The 16,719-nt window shown below is 34.9% G+C and overlaps 1 protein-coding gene across 13 annotated transcripts in view; it reads left to right on the top strand.

Moving 5' to 3' along the window:
- Positions 1-16,719, top strand: part of EHBP1 (EH domain binding protein 1) — a 384,386-nt gene that overhangs the window by 191,680 nt on the left and 175,987 nt on the right. For all 13 annotated transcript variants that reach the window (XM_043982716.1, XM_043982715.1, XM_043982718.1 and 10 more), the window contains one exon: positions 9,550-9,742. In XM_043982716.1, the coding sequence (XP_043838651.1) occupies positions 9,550-9,742 (193 nt within the window). The remainder of the gene's footprint in view (positions 1-9,549; positions 9,743-16,719) is intronic.

Here is a 16,719-nt window from a genome sequence, read left to right as displayed (position 1 = left end):
CTCTGGACCTCGGTTTTCTCTTCTGAGTATGAACGGGATTGGACTAGATCCGTGGTGAAGAACTCAAATAGAAACAGAACCCTGCAGTCCACTTACTGACTTAGAAAACCACAACTTAACATTATATTATATTGTATTTTTATTTATTTTCTTTAAAACTTCCCAATTGCATTTAATCTGATTCAGTTCTCAGTAATTTGGGGGATTTCCACTGAGTTTGAGAGCTGTGACCTAAATAACCATAATAGATCTCTTCTGACACTAGTTCTATGTTTGTAAATAGTATGTGCCCATTGACCCAGCTATACCACTGTGAGACCTATACCCAAAAGAAATTTTTTTAAATGTATATGTACAAAAGTATTTATTGCAACTTTTTATGGTAGCAAAAAAAAAAAGGAAACTACAGGGATACCTATCAATTGGGGGATGGCTAAATAGATTGTTATATATGAATTGATGGAATACTTTTGTGCTATTAGAACTAAGAGAATAGATGATTTAAGAGAGAAATGGAAAGACTTGTATGAGCAGATGCACAGTGAATAGGAAGAACCAGAAGCACAATTTCTATTAAAACAGTACTATAAAACGGAACAATTTTGAAGAAATGAGTAGAACCAGGAGAACATTTTATAAGGTAACAGCCACACTAAAAAGGCAAACAACTTTGAAAGCTATAATATGATTAATATTCTCTAATGTTATCTATTTCAGAGGACTGATGATCAAATGTATTATCCATTACAGAGAGGTATTGTACTTAGTGGAAAATGAGACTATATGTGTATGTATTTTTTTTTTTTTTTGGTGAGGCAATTGGGGTTAAGTGACTTGCCCAGGGCCACACAGCTAATAAGTGTCGAGTGTCTGAGGTCAGATTTGAACTCAGGTCCTCCTGAATCCAGGGCCAGTGCTTTATCCACTGTGCCACCTAGCTGCCCCAATGTGTGTGTATATTTAATATGTATTTAAATATAGCCAGTGAGAAAGTTTTGATTGACTGAATATTTGTTATAAGTGATTTGCTTTTTGTTTTTATTTTTTCTTAAGGCATGAAAGGTGAGAGAAAAAATTTTTAAAACAACTAAAGATTAAAAATGTTTTTCATAAGCTTAAAAGAAAGGCTTTGACCCAAGAATAATTTACCTGCAAAATGTAGTATAATCCTATAGAGAGAGGGGAAAGTATCTTTAGTAAAATAGAGTTTTCAGATGTTCTTTTTAAAAAGAAATATGCAGTATTTCTTTATTTTTTTCAATCTTTTAGTATTTTTTTCCAGTTACATGTAAAGATAATTTTCAACATTTGTTTTTATTTTTTATTTATTATTATTATTTTTGGTGAAGCAATTGGGGTTAAGTGACTTGCCCAGGGTCACACAGCTAGTAAATGTCAAGTGTCTGAGGCTGGATTTGAACTCAGGTACTCCTGACTCTAGGGCCTGTGCTCTATCCACTGCACTACCTAGCTACCCCAACATTCATTTTTATAAGATTTTGAGTTCCAAATTTACCTATCTTCTCAGTCATGTAGATTCTTTCCTCTCCTCTCCTTTAAGTAGTACTATCATTAGGTTTGTTGTTTTTTTTTTTTTTTTGGTGCCCCTTTACAAAGATGATTTCTTTCCCTCACTCTTATTATTCATCCTCCCTTTTTGTCTACTCTAGAGCATATATAAAAAATTAAATATATGGGGCGGCTAGGTGGCACAGTGGATAAAGCACTGGCCCTGGATTCAGGAGTACCTGAGTTCAAATCCAGCCTCAGACACTTGACACTTACTAGCTGTGTGACCCTGGGCAAGTCACTTAACCCCCATTGCCCCGCAAAAAAAAAAAAAAATTAAATATGACCATGGTTCTTTATTATTCAGAATATATGGGGCAGCTAGGTGCTGCAGTGGATAGAGCACTGGCCCTGGATTCAGGAAGACCTGAGTTCAAATGTGGCCTCAGACGATTGACACTTACTTACTAGCTGTGTGACCCTGAGCAACTCACTTAACCCCAATTGCCTCACCAAAAAACAACAACAACAACAACAAAAACAACAACAACTAGAATATGTAAGTGTAATTGATAGAAAATTTAATTATTGACCTTGGAAATGGATTAATTTTAATTACTACTTCCTGACTGCCTTCTCTTTGATGGAAGCATGTAAATATCTAAATAGCTTTAGAGGTAGGTATATATCAGAAGAAGGAGGCAAAAATCAAGGGACTCATCTAATCCATTAGCTGGATAGTTATTGTACCCTTATACTATTGTACTGTTAACATGTATGTCAAATCCTGAATAAGATACTATAAGTCAAAATATCATGCTAATAAGAATATTTTCAAACCCAATTGCCCTCATATCATATTTTACATAATATTTTATACAAAAATCATTCTAGTGCAACTGTACTTTTTTTACATAAATGGCTTTCTTAAATGTACATATACATATATATATTTTTTTAATTTTTGTCAAGCAAATAATATAAAATGAACTGGACACCTGGCCATTTAACAAAAATATTGCAGGGGCAGCTACGTGGTGCAGTGGATGGATAGAACACTGGCCTTGGATTCAGGAGGACCTGAGTTCAAATCCAGCCTCAGACACTTGACACTTACTAGCTGTGTGACCCTGGGCAAGGCACTTAACCCCAATTGTCTCACCAAAAAAAAAAAAAAAAGAATATTGCAGTGAATCAGTATGTAACCTGCACATTATGCTAAAATATAATCACCTCTTTATTTGATTTTATTACTAATTGAATGTTTTATGTAAAGAGTTTTCTTAAAAATTGGGCATACTTTGTATAGTAGAATAACCTGAATCTGCTGTTAAAGTTTCAATTCAACTTCTGGAAGACTTGTATACTGTTCATGTAACCTAATCTGTAGGGAATTCATTGGCTTCTAGTAGTAAAACAAAAAGGATAAGTTCTTTCCTTTCCTTTCCTAAAAGGGAATGTGAGTTGTATCCTGGTTATGGTGACTAGGGGGAAGGTCAGTGCTGGGCTGAATAATTGGGACTTGGGGTGTGAGTCCTGCCATAGGGCAGTTCCTGTTTCTGAGAATGAGACAGTAATAAAAGGGGAGTCAGGGCAAGTTCTACAAGGCAGTGGGAAAAACTGCTAAGAGAGAGCCTAGAATGGATATCACAGATGTTTTTATTCCATGAGGAATGCAGAGAATAGAGAAAGGCTAGAAAAGTATTGAAGCTATGAGCCAAGGAATGACACTCTAGAGCAGATAAAAAGGGAGGATGGATAATAAGAGTGAGGGAAAGAAATCATCTTTGTAACTGGGCACAAAAAAAATGAAATTTAAAAAAACTTAATGATAGGACTACTTAAAGGGGAGGAGAGGAAGAAGGACTCTACATGAGTGAGAGGAAAGAAAAAGAAGAATTAAATGACAAGATAAAAGCAAGTAAAAGGAATTAATAAGACAAACTCTGAAGAAAAAGGCATAACAAATGGGAGAAAGGGAATTTGGAGAGAAGGGAGGAGAACTAAGGCAAATAAGGCCCCTTAGAAAAGATAAAGTAACTGAAAAGACAGTCCTGTGTTTGTAATGAAAGAGGGAAATAAATTGTAACTTGGGGGAAAAAACCAATATTAGAGGTAAATGGAGCAAAATGTAAATCTCACTTTCATAACTTTAAATGTATATGGATTAAACAATCCATCAAATGAACAAGAGTGGCAGATTGATTAAGAAAATAAATCTTGGGGGCAGCTAGGTGGCGCAGTGGATAAGCACCGGCCCTGGATTCAGGAGTACCTGAGTTCAAATCCGGCCTCAGACACTTGACAATTACTAGCTGTGTGACCCTGGGCAAGTCACTTAACCCCCATTGCCCCGCCAAAAAACAAAAACAAAAACAAAAAAAGAACAAAAAAAGAAAAGAAATCTTACAATCTATAGCTCACAGGAAATACATAAAACAAAGGCATACATGGAATGAAACTATAGGCATGGAAAAACGTAGTATGCATCAGGTGAATTAAAAAAAAGCAGAAGTTGCAATCATAATAGCTGATAAACTTTCAAAAAACAATAGAAAACTACATAATACTAAAAGGAACTGTAAACAACAAACCAATATAACTAAACATGTATGCTTCAAATGCCTTAGCATCCAAATTCATAAAGGAAATAGTAACTGAACTATGAGAATACATAGTAACAAAATACTGAGAGGAGACTTCAAGGTCCCTCTCTTCAGTTTTGGATAATTCTAACAGAAAGATAAAGGAAAAGTATGCAACTGAACAAAGTGCTGGTGAAACTAGAGCTAAAGATTTATGGCATCTTAATGGGATTGTAAAAGAATATACATATTTCTTGGGACCATATGGAACTTTTATAAAAGCTGACCATTTATTAGAGCACAGAGATATTGTAAACAAATGCAAAAAGACAAAGATACTGAAAATGAGTTTATCATTACATAGACCTCAAATATACTGGGCTGGCACTAAAAGAAATGCATTTTAAAGGGAAAAAATGAAATTAATACATAACCTTAACACTGTGGTTATTGATCATAATTGGCATCAGCTCTATGCTAATGGAAAATTATTGGAAAGGAGAGAATTCTTGGCAGCTAAAAGCTTTTAGAGGGGTGCTTCTATAAGGCTGATAAAGAATACCTAATCAGTTTTTTTTATAGAATTGAATACAACTCTAAAGCATACACAGTATTTCTTATCTATAAAAATGGGGATAATAACAGTACTTAACCACCCAGAGTTGTTATAAGGATATTTGTAAAGATCTTTGAAAACTTTAAAGTGCCTATATTAATGCTGGTTATTGTTATTATTAACCATAATAAAGAATTATGCCCAAATGCCATTAATAGCTAAAATATTATAAAAAACAACTATTATTATTAATGACAATGCTCTGTATCTTGCCTTATTTTAAAAAATAATTTTATAATTATGATCTTGGTTTATCCTCTAGTATATGAGGGTGAAGGTTGTGGGTTTTTTGTTTTTTTTACCTGTTTCATGTGTTGCTGTAAAAACTTTGGAGGCTTAAATAATAACTGTAAATGCTAAACATTTTTGTTCAATTGAATGAACATTTGTTAAGTACAACCTTCAAGGCACTGGGCTAGGTATACAGTGATGAAATATTACATGGTTCCTTCCTTGAAGGCCCTAACCATAGAATCATTTGTGATTGTCACAGCCATAAATAATAACACCCAAGACTATTCAGTTCACTTTAGTAATAATTTGTTCAGATTTCACTGTGCGCAAAAGGCTATGCTACTGAGGTTACAAAGATGAAAAATTATATTATTCTAACATTTAAATATATTACACTCTAATAAAGAGTTAATAGTCTATGTAAATTTAAATTTTAAAAAATAAGTTTTAATTGATTTTTACTGTTTCTTACATCCCATGTATCTGCCCTATGCCCCCTGCCAGAAAGCCATTCCATATGACAAATAGTATTTTTAGAGAGGATTTTTTAAAAGTACCACTGATCAATACATATTAAAAAGTTAAAAAACATACAATGTGTAACACTTGTGGATCTCACACCTCCACAAACAGGTAAGTTGGGGGTAACTTCTTATATCTCTTTATTTCAACTCCCATTTCATCTTTATAATTTTGTTAAGTTTACTTTTGATTTTTTTTTATTGTCTTGGTATTTCCATTTACATTCTTGTATGTACTGCGTATATTGTTTCCTTGGCTCTCCTTTACTCTGCATTTGTTCATATACATCTTTCCATGCTTCTTTGTGCTCATCACACACATAATTTCTTAAAACACAGTAACAGTCCATTATGCTAATGCACCACTATTTATTTAGTCATTCCCCAGTTGATGAGCATATACATTATTTCTCATTCTTAGCTCCCAACAAAAAAAGCTGCTGTAAATATTTTGGAAAATGTAAGGACTTTTTTTTCTTATCAATGGCTCCCTTGTGGCATAACCCCAGTAGTGGAATCTCTGGTTCAAAGAGTCTGAACAATTTAGTCACTTTATTTACATAATTCTAAATTGCTTTCTGAAATGGTTGTACCATTTCCTAGCTCTACCAACAATGTATCAGTGTGCCTATCTTTTTACAATCCCTTCAGTGGTGACTGTTGCTGTTTTCTGTCACTTTTGCCAATTTCCAAGAAGTAAAGGGAAATCTCAGGATTGTTTAGAGTTGCGTTTCTCTTATTGTTAGAGATTTGGACCATTTTTTTCATGTGTTTGTGAATACTTTGTGGTTTTTTTAGAAGATCCTTTGACTATCTATTGATGAATGACTATTAGTCATATTCATATTTCCCTCGAGTTATTTTGATGTTCTTTCCTTTATTTGTTTCTCCTGATGGCTTGTTGAACTTTTTTCTGAATTGAATTTTTAAATTTAACCATTATATGTTTGAGTTTATAGCCTCGAGTTTTTTTTCCTTAGAGACAATCTGTGAATTCTTTCAATTATAATTTTATTTTCTATGTTCAAAAATTGTACAATTCTTTTCTATTATTTTCTTTATTATGTTAAGGTTTTTTGGCCTATCTTGTTCTTTTGAGAGACCTATGATGCTTAGATTGTCTGTGTATCCTTACTTTGAGATTAGTATTTTTTGCTTTCTCAGTGAATATATTTTCTTTTAATGTTCTTGGTTTTTTGCTTCTTTTCCTAGTATATTGTTCTCTTTTTGTTTCTTTGGTGAATTTGCCATTTCAGATTCAAGTTTTTCTATTCTGCCCATTTTTTGCAGTGCAATACATATATTCTACTCTTGTAATTCTCATTTCCCTTTTAAATCAATCAAGAATAGCATGTTATAGTTCCAAGTTCTCAAATCCTATGGGGCCCTCTTTCTCATCAAGTTTTAGATCATTTTCCATTGTTTTTGTATTTATTTATAGACCCTTGAGCTCACTTATTAGATCAGAAAGCTATATATCCTTCTGTTGTTACTGTTGACTTATCTGTTTTTGTTCAAGGTCTTTGAGATTTCTTCTTCCTGAAATATTTTATGTTCAATCTCCTGCCCCCACCACCACCTTTCCCTTACTTCCCATATTGCTTACTTCCCAACTCTCTCCTCTTGGGCTGAGCTTTCCTTGGGTTCTGGATCTCAAAGCCTCTCAGCCTCCTCCCATTCTTGGCAAATCACTGTTCATTAGCCTAGGCCTTTTCCCCAACTGACTTTTGGGTGATCAGAACTGGTCTCAGATGCATGCTGTGCTTTTTTCCCCCCTGAGTGCTATACAACCCCTCACACACACAACATCCTGTCCTGGTCACCAGTCCCAGCCCCACTATTTCTCAATTCTCTGGCCCAGAACTGGCAGTTCAGCATTTTGCAGTGCTGGTGCTTTCAGGTTCTAGGCCCTGGCAGGCTTTTCTTCCAGAAGGACAATGGTCAGGCTGGCAGTCATGGCCTGACCAATATTTCACAGCATAGAATTGTGTCCCTATTGCACTAGAAACAGTAAGGGGGGACCAGAGTGTAGGAATGAAGTTGTGGTGGGGTTTTCTTTCTGAAAATTTTTATAATTTTTTTCCAATTACATGTGAAAACAATTTTTAACAATTTGAATTCCAAATTTTCCCCTTCTTCAGAAGGCAAGCAATTTAATTTAGATTATAAATATGCAGTCTCATGCAAAACATATTTCCATATTAGCCAACATGGTGAAAGAAAACACAGACAAAAAAAGGGGAAAAAAGAGTTTTAAAAAGTATGCTTTTGTCTGCATTCAGAGTCTATCGAGCGTTTTTCAAAATAAGCCCATCAGGATTGTCTTAGATCCTTGTATTTCTGAGAATAGTTAAGTCATTCACAGTAGATCTTTGTACAATATTGCTGTTACAGTGTGTGAGGTTCTTCTCATTCTGTTCACTTCATTGGGAATAGGTTTTGAAAGAAGCTTCTGTTGTGTCCTTGGGTCTGTTAATGCATCTTTGCTGCCAGTATGAGAGGTAGGGAAGGGAGAGATGCTGAGTGAGTTCCAGGTAGGAAGTGTCAGTTCCTGGTTTGGGGATTTTTTTTTAATCTTCTTTTGGATTCTGGGTATCCAAGATTATGGATACAGCTGGACTTGCTTTATCTTTGGCACCTAATTTCTATTTTGAGGTTTGAAAGGTTGTGAGAATGAAAGAAAATGTCTAGTCTGCCATCTTGTCATTCATATGACCCAGAAGTTTCTTCATTGCTTTTCTAAAAATGGGGCTTACTATTTATAAAGGGAAAAAATTTTTAAGTGAACCAAGTTAATGATTGTACAGGGTGGGTCTAAAAGTCACAAATGTTTAATGACCCCTTTATGTTTTGTTTTTAATTTGTTATAATATCATAGCATTATATATATTATATATAGTAAATGAATTTACATTACATGTGAAAAATCAATTTCATAAATGGTGAAAAATAAAGAAAAATAGTTTTTAAAAAGTTGTTAAAACATCAGACCCCTTCGTGACTTTTGGCCCACTCTGTTATATAACCTAAACTAATCAATATTTCCCTGACTTGTATTATTTCACTAAAATATCATTTATATAATTACAAGACCAATACTCTATTAAATTAGAAACTTTTCCTACTATTTGTATTGATAAATTTTAGTTTTTTCAGTTAAATGTGACAGCACCATAAGATATGTGATATTATTGTGTAAAATTCAACCTTAACATAGTCTTAGAGAAAGGTGCCTGTTGCACTAAGAGGTTAAATGACTTTCCCTGGGTCACGTAGCTGGGATGTTTCAGAAAAACAAAACAAAAAACTTAACAGTTTTTCCTGCTTCCAAGATCTGTACTCTTCCCACTGCTCATGTTGCCTCTCTATTATTTAAGATAATGTTTATTTTGGGGCAGCTAGGTGGCGCAGTGGATAGAGCACTGGCCCTGGAGTCAGGAGGACCTGAGTTCAAATCCAGCCTCAGACACTTAACACTTACTAGCTGTGTGACCCTGGGCAAGTCACTTAACCCCAATTGCCAGAAGAAGAAGAAGAAGAAGAAGAAGAAGAAGAAGAAGAAGAAGAAGAAGAAGAAGAAGAAGAAGAAGAAGAAGAAGAAGAAAAGAAGAAGAAGAAAGAAGAAAGAAGAAAGAAGAAAGAAGAAGAAGAAGAAAGAAGAAGAAAGAAAGAAGAAGAAGAAGAAGAAGAAAATGTTTATTTTTACTGCAGATTATTAAATTAATATTTTCTTGAGTGGAAGTTGCTTTGGGTTAGTAACCAGGTATGTGTTCTGTCCTCCCTATCTTCTAAGAATGCTTCCAGAATAAAATGAGATAATGTGAATATACTTTGGAAACTCTAACCTGATATACTATATATTATTGTCCTTTAGGAGTTAAAAATTTTAAAATAGGGGCAGCTAGGTGGCACAGTGGGTAAAGCACTGGCCCTGGAGTCAGGAGTACCTGAGTTCAAATCCGGCCTCAGACACTTGACACTTACTGTGTGACCCTGGGCAAGTCACTTAACCCCCATTGCCCCGCAAAAACAACAACAACAAAATCTTAAAATAATGATTATCAATAATTCTCTTTTCACTTAGATCAAATCCTTTTTATGAACCCAAACTAACTCCTACTCCAAATAATTGGGCGAGTCCAGCTCCAGAGCCAGAAAATGAAAAGAAAATGAAAAGAAAGGCCCCTGAGCCACCAGGACGCTTCCCAAAGACAGAAGGAAGAATAAGTGAGAATGCTGTTGTTCCTGTAGGAGCAGATCTCTCATCTTCTCCTAAGGTAGGTTTTGTTATTTAACAAAGAGTCATAGTGTTTGCCTTTCTATTACTTATATTCCAAGTTTAAACAAAAAGAAGCGTGAGACATGTTTGACTATATTGTTACATAAGTAAATCCATTTTAATGTAATTTAATGGGTATATGCTATGTTTTATGTCCACACCAAAATGAACACATTAGTTACATATCTAATATTTTGTGATTGCTCTTTTAAAGTCAGTAGGAAAAAATAAAGGCAATAATTTTGGCAGTATTGGCAGCTTTAGGTTAAATAAAAGGAGTTCTAAAATATGTTACTAGTATAGAGGAAAAATGGAAATCATCTTCTAATGAAGCTACTGGGTTCAGTAATGCTTTATTGAACTAAGAATTCCACTTGGAAAAAGTTGTTTTCTGATCAGTTAATACTCATTTAAGTCTTGGTCTAACTGCCTTTTTTTCATATAGAGTTTAATGCATAATAATTATGTGCAATGAGAAAGGAAAATGGTTTCAACAGCTGAACACCTGAACCTTTAAAATAATTTAATTTTAAAGAGTAGTATTCTGCACAAAGTAAAAATGTTGACATTTTGTAATTCTAAGTTAGCTAACTTCTTCAATCTGTAGTAAATATTCACATAATTCTATAGATAATGCTTTTTTTGCCCTGCATATTTGAAGCCTCATTTCAAAACCACTTTTACTTTTGAAGATTTGTATAGTCAGTCAAGGGTAACTGAAAGGTGCCTCTTAAAATTGCTAATCAAACTTCAGAAAAATTACTTATGTGATTTTTTTTGCCACTTTATGTATTTTTTTTCTTTTTCCTTGTACCAGCCAGCTAATTCTGTTTGCACATGTACTTAAGCATTTACAACCAGGAAGTAAAATGTATTTTCAAAATTATGTGCACATGTTTATATACATATGTATGTCCCAATTAAATGCTAGAGGGTTTTTCTTCCTTCTTATGGCCGGTGATTTCTATCATTTTACTTGGCAGTTTGGGTATGAAGTAAGTAAACTTAGTTTAAGCAAGTCATATGTATTTGAATAGTTTACAGAACTCATAAATTAATGCAGATTAAGTACTATATTTCACAAAGTAATCATTTTAAATAGATATCTGTTAATGAATGGTTTATGTTTGTGAATGTTTGATTTACCCATTTTTTAAAGATATAGGTGTCAAAGCAAGGTGCTCTTTAAGAAAGTTAATGTTGCTAGTCTTGATTCTGACAGCCCTGTCTTCCTTTCTAGTTACTTCTTAGTTGTAAATCCTTAAATTGTTAAAGTTAAGATAGAAAAAAATTCTAACGTTAAATATCTATACGTGCATGTGTATGTGTGCGAGATGAACACACATAACTTCTGAAGGCCCAAATGCCAGGTCTCTTGCATTATGGCCACTAGGACCTACCTTCCAGTCTGACACAGGACTGGAGACATGGAGACTTGCCTCTCTCCTTTTCCTTTTTCAACAAAGGTAATAATGTAATGAACATAATCCAAGTAACATCTGGCCTTGCTAGGGAAAAAGAGCAAGTGAATCTTCTATGCTATAACGAGCTTGTATCTCATGCATGAAATGTACTCCTTTTTTCCTCCTGATTCCAAGAATCTCTAGTTTCCTTCAGGTGTCATTTCCTGCAAGAAACCTATCCTTTGCCACCCCTTTGTTGCTAATGCCCTTTCCTCCAGAAATTACTCTGTATTTATATAAATTTTATATTTACTTATTCTTGTCTACATTGTGTACAAAATTAATTATTCATAACTATAACTAACCTGGAAAATTATATAATTGGATTTATGAAAAATTATGATTATATGAAAAATGATAAATTTATAAAAATTATAATTGGGCCGTAAGTCCCTTCGTGGTCGCCATTCAAATGTAGAACTATTTTTAAATGACTAGCCTAATTTTGGGGGCTGAAGCTGACTGGAGGACTAATCTGGGGACTGTTGACTATTTGGCTGACTTCGTTAATTTAATATGGGTCGTTTATAAAGTTCCATCACACTGCTCCCAAACTGATAGACTAAAGATTAAGAAGCCTCTTAACTAAATAATCAAAGCAGAGTTTATTTATGAGATACTATTTAAAAGTAGGAATACAGGGAAATAAAGTGTACAACCTGACTGCTTTCCTGCGGTCTCTTTCCACACCTGCTGCACCTTGAACTTCTTGAATACAATAAGGGCCTTAGCCACCTCCGGCCTCAGGGCAAGTTACACTTTCCCTGGTTTGTATTAAGGCCCATAACCTTGTCAGCCCGGTCTCTCCTTTTCCGAACCGAACTCTCCTCCGTCCTTGTCCAGGCTCCCCTCTAGTCAGCCTCTCTCCTAGTCCTTCCTCTAGTCCGTCTCCTCCATCCGTCCCCCTTCGTAGCTCTACTCAGCCTTTTCTAGTCAGCCCCCTCTTTTTTTAACTTTTCTCTCTATCTAGTCTGTCCTCACTCTAGTCAGCCTCCCTCCTCTAGTCTGTCCTTCTTTATCTAGTCTGTCTCCTTTCTAGTCTCCTTCCTTGCTCTAGTCAGCCGTTCTCTCCTTAGTCTTGTCTCTCTATCTAGTCCGTCCTTGCTCCTTCTTTTTCTAGTCCGTCTCCCTCTAGTCTCCTTCCTTTCTCTTCTTTTCTAACTCCCAGGTCTATATATACCTTTTCTTCTCTCCACTCAAATCTCGGGGCTTCCTTCGCCCCCACAGACCAAGCTAATCCGCCAGCCAGAGCTGCAGCTGGTGGGGGGCGGTGTGTGTGCTCTCAAGCCTTATGCCTCAGCACAGGCTATCCGGGATCCTTCTGGTAGATCAGCTCAAGGTCGGAGCTAGGGGCTTCCCCCCCCCCCAGCTGTCTGACCTGGCGTCGTGTATAGCCCACGGGGCTTTTTCACTCAGCTGAAGCTGAGGAGGAGGGGGAGAGACTCTGAGGGCCTAAGGCTTTCTAATCTCAGCCTAAAGGTAGGGTCCCCAAATCAAAATAAATTTCCACAATTGTTTCTCCCCAATAAAATGTAAGCTTTTTGAGAACAGAGACTTTTCCCCCTTTTGTGTTTTTTAATAAACCCAACTCCTGTCATAATGCTTAGTGCATAGTAGACATTTAATAAATACTCTTTGAAAAAATGAATGATGGTACAACTTATTCAATATACTCTACTTAAGAAAGCAAGTCACTGGGTTTTAACATTTTAGTGTTTCATCAGAAATTATTAAAATGAAAAGTTTTGATGCTAGCCAAGTTTTATCAGTGTTGAACAGTCTATTTCCCTACAAGAAATAAGCTATCCACACATATTTTTTTTAAATGCTTCAAATCACTAATAGTTGGTAAAATTTAAATGAAAGCAATAATGAGTTTTTACTTCACACCCATAAGTTTGATGAAGGTGACAATAAAAGGTAAATTTTAAATGTTGGAAGGAAAACATGAACGCTGAGACTATTTTGTTGTTTTTTTTAAAGTAAAAACATTTTTATAGTTTGGGGTTCCAATTTATATCTCTCCTTCCCTCTCTCCCCTCCCCCCTCTCTGAGGCAATAAGTAATCAGATATGAGTTATACATGTACAATAATAACTAACACTGTTGATGATGTTATAAATTGGTCCAATCATTTTATTTTTTTAAATATAATTTATTTTTCTCCAGTTAAATGTTAAAACAATTTTTTGCCATTTGTTTTTATTTTTAAGTTGTCTATCATCTCCTTACCTATTGATCTCTATCTCTCTTTCTTATTATCTTTTGAGTTCCAAATTATGTACTTCTTCCTTCCTCTCCCTCCATCCTTGAGACAATAAACAATTAGATATAGGTTATACAATATAAAACATTTCTGTATTAGTCATTTTGCACAAGAAGACAAATAAAAAAAGGAAGAATGAAAGAAAGTGAAAAATAGCATGCTTCAGTCTGTATTCAGACAATATCAGTTCTCTCTGGAGGTGAATAGTATAGTAAGATTTATCTAGTTCTGAGAGGGGAAAGTTGAGGTCCCCAGTAGGTTACTCATTCAACTGCTTCAAAAATTTAGCTGCTATACCATTTGGTGCATATATTTTTAATACTGATATTGTTTAATACTTCATTGTCTCCGGTCCCTTTCAGCAAGATATAGATTCCTTCCTTATCTTTCTTAATTCGATCTATTTTTGCATTTGCTTTGTCTGAGATCTTGATTGCTACCCCTGCTTTCTTTGCTTCATCTGAAGCATAACAGATTCTTCTCTAACCCCTTACCTTTACTTTGTGTGTGTTCCTGTGCTTTGAATGTGTTTCTTGTTGCAGGAGTCTGGTTTTTAATCCATTCTGCTTATTCTCTTCTGTTTTATGGATGAGTTAATCCTGTTCACATTTATAGTTATGATAACTAACTGTATTTCCCTCCATGCTCAACTTAAACATTGTCTACATGAGATCTTGCCCTTTCCTCTGAGCTGCTGGTGCTTTGCCCTTGAAATTGTTTCCTACTTTATCTTTATATATTTACATATTGCCTTTCCTGGTAGACTTTAAGGACCTTGAGAATAGGCACTGTTTTTTTGGCATTGTTTTCCTAGTGCCTGGTACATATTTAAGCACTTAATAAATAGTTAATGATTGATCTCTTTCAATGGATTGTAAACTAAGGCATCCACACCGTGTCTTATTTATCTTTGTATATGTCTGCTTCAAAGCCTCAATCTCTAATGAATATTTGTTGCATCAGATTCAGAATTTTAGATATGTTATACTTCTTTGAAGTAGGACATTATTAATACTCTGGCTATCTATCTCTTTGTATAAAATGACACTGCTCTGGTTCAACATATTTTATTGATATTTGACATAGAAAACATTTCTTTAAATTCATCTCTTCCAATCAGTTTTCATTCACATATATTCTTGGAGTAGATTCCAAAAGAATGGTTGTCACACAGTGTGAAGAGACCAAGAAAACATATAGACAAAATTATAGGACTTAGAATTGAAAGGAATCTTAAAGGTAATACAGTCTAACTCCCCCATTTTACAGATCAGGAAACAGAGGCCTGGAAAGGTTAAGAGATTTACCCAAACAGTAGATAGAAGAGCTGGGATTTCAACTCAGGTTCTCTGATTTCTTATCCAATACTTTCCCTTATACCACACAACCTCTTCCATAAATAATCCCTGAATTATTATGCTTCATGGGAAACATACTACATGCTTTTATTAGAAAAATGAAAATGACAGATTCGAAAGTGAGCACTGATTATTTATCATGTGGAGTTCACTTTTCTATTTTTACATCATCACTTGCCAAAATATTGCATCCAAGCAATACAAGTGATAAATGTGCATAATAAAGGCAAGATTCATAGGTAGATAAGAACCTTGTCTTCCTAGCTTACTTTTTTTTCTGGTTTAAATTCATTTGCATGATAAACCTGAGAAAATAGACTTTTTTTCCTTTCTTTTTGAATATTATTTTTATTTTTCAAGTAACAAGCATTTATTTTATTAATCTGTCTACCCTATGACCACTAATCCTAGTATCCAATAAACAAAATCAATGCTACCTCCCCCATTTCTTTTTTTAAAATAATAAACATTTTTATTTATAATTTTGAGTTCCAAATTTTATCCCTTCTTCCCTGCCTGAGGTGGTAAGCTGAGCTCTAAAGAAAACTTGAGCTTGCAAGGGTAGAGGTAAGGCAAGAGGACAGCCCATGTGCAAAGACACACAGGTGGGAGACAGACCCTTATGTGTGAAGAACAACAAATAGGACACACACATACACACATATATACATATATACACATAAACATATATGTCTGGATACATATACTTGTGTTTGTATATAATCCATCTATAACTATAAGGCAGATTATGAGAAGAATTATAGGTGGGATAAAAATAAAGTGCTAAGGATGTAGAGAGAAAGTAAAATTTATCTCTGCAATTATGTGAAACATTACCATGTTAGTCATTTTGTTATAAGAAAACTTAAATAAAAGAAAAAATGAAAGAAAGAGAAAATAGCATGTATCAGTTTTTGTTCAGTCAGTATCAGTTCTTTCTTTGGAGGTGGATAATATGCTTCATTAGTCCTTTGGGATTGTCTGGCATCCCTGTAATGCTGAGAATAGTCAAGTCATTCATGGTTCTTCATCAAACAGTATTGCAGTCTCTGTGCGCAAGGTTCTCTTGATTCTACTCACTTCACTATATAGCCATTCATACAAGTCTTTCCAGGTCTTTCTGAAATCATCCTGCTTTTTTAGCCATTCCCCAATTGATGGGCATTCTTTTGATTTCCAAATATTAGCCACCATAAAAAGAGCTGCTATAAATATTTTTGTGCATACACGTCTTTTTCTCTTTTTTGGGATGTATTTGGTATAAGACCTAGCAGTGGTATTGCTGGATCAAAAGGCATTCACTGTTCTATAGCTTTTTGGGCATAGTTCCAAATTATTCTCCATAATGGTTGGGTCTTTTCACAACTCCTCCAACAGTGGATTAGTGTCCCAGTTTTGTTACATCCCCTCCAACATCAGTATTTTCCTTTTTTCTTATATTTGCCACTGAAAATAGAGATGTTTTACCCTGAGTAGGTTGCTATCCATGGCAGAAGACTTAGGCTTAATCATAGTGTGAGTGAGCTACCATGTTTTTTGTTAGTCATGAAGACTAAAGAGCTATTAGTTTGCCCTTATTGGTGAAAGGTTCTAGCCTGTTTTACTTCAAAATTTGGCCCTAGAAAGATGATCTCAGGCCCTAGTAGTATGAAACAGTGCCCAGCAGTGTATACTCATAAGCCTTCATCAATCACAAAGCCATCTGAGACCAGCAGAGCAATACCCAGCAGAAATTACCACCCCCCAAAACCACTGTAAGGCGAGTTAAAATAATTTTCTGCTCAGACTGCATACCTAATAGTCACTAGTAACCTTGAGACCAGTGAGATATAGTGGAGTAACTCATCTAGTAGACATAGTGAGAGTAATACAATGACATTACCAAAAA

The sequence above is a fragment of the Dromiciops gliroides genome, chromosome 2 (genome assembly GCF_019393635.1).
Source record: "Dromiciops gliroides isolate mDroGli1 chromosome 2, mDroGli1.pri, whole genome shotgun sequence".
Taxonomy (NCBI): Eukaryota; Metazoa; Chordata; class Mammalia; order Microbiotheria; family Microbiotheriidae; genus Dromiciops; species Dromiciops gliroides.
Note: the sequence above shows the minus strand (reverse complement) of the source record. Positions and strands in the feature narration are given on the sequence as shown.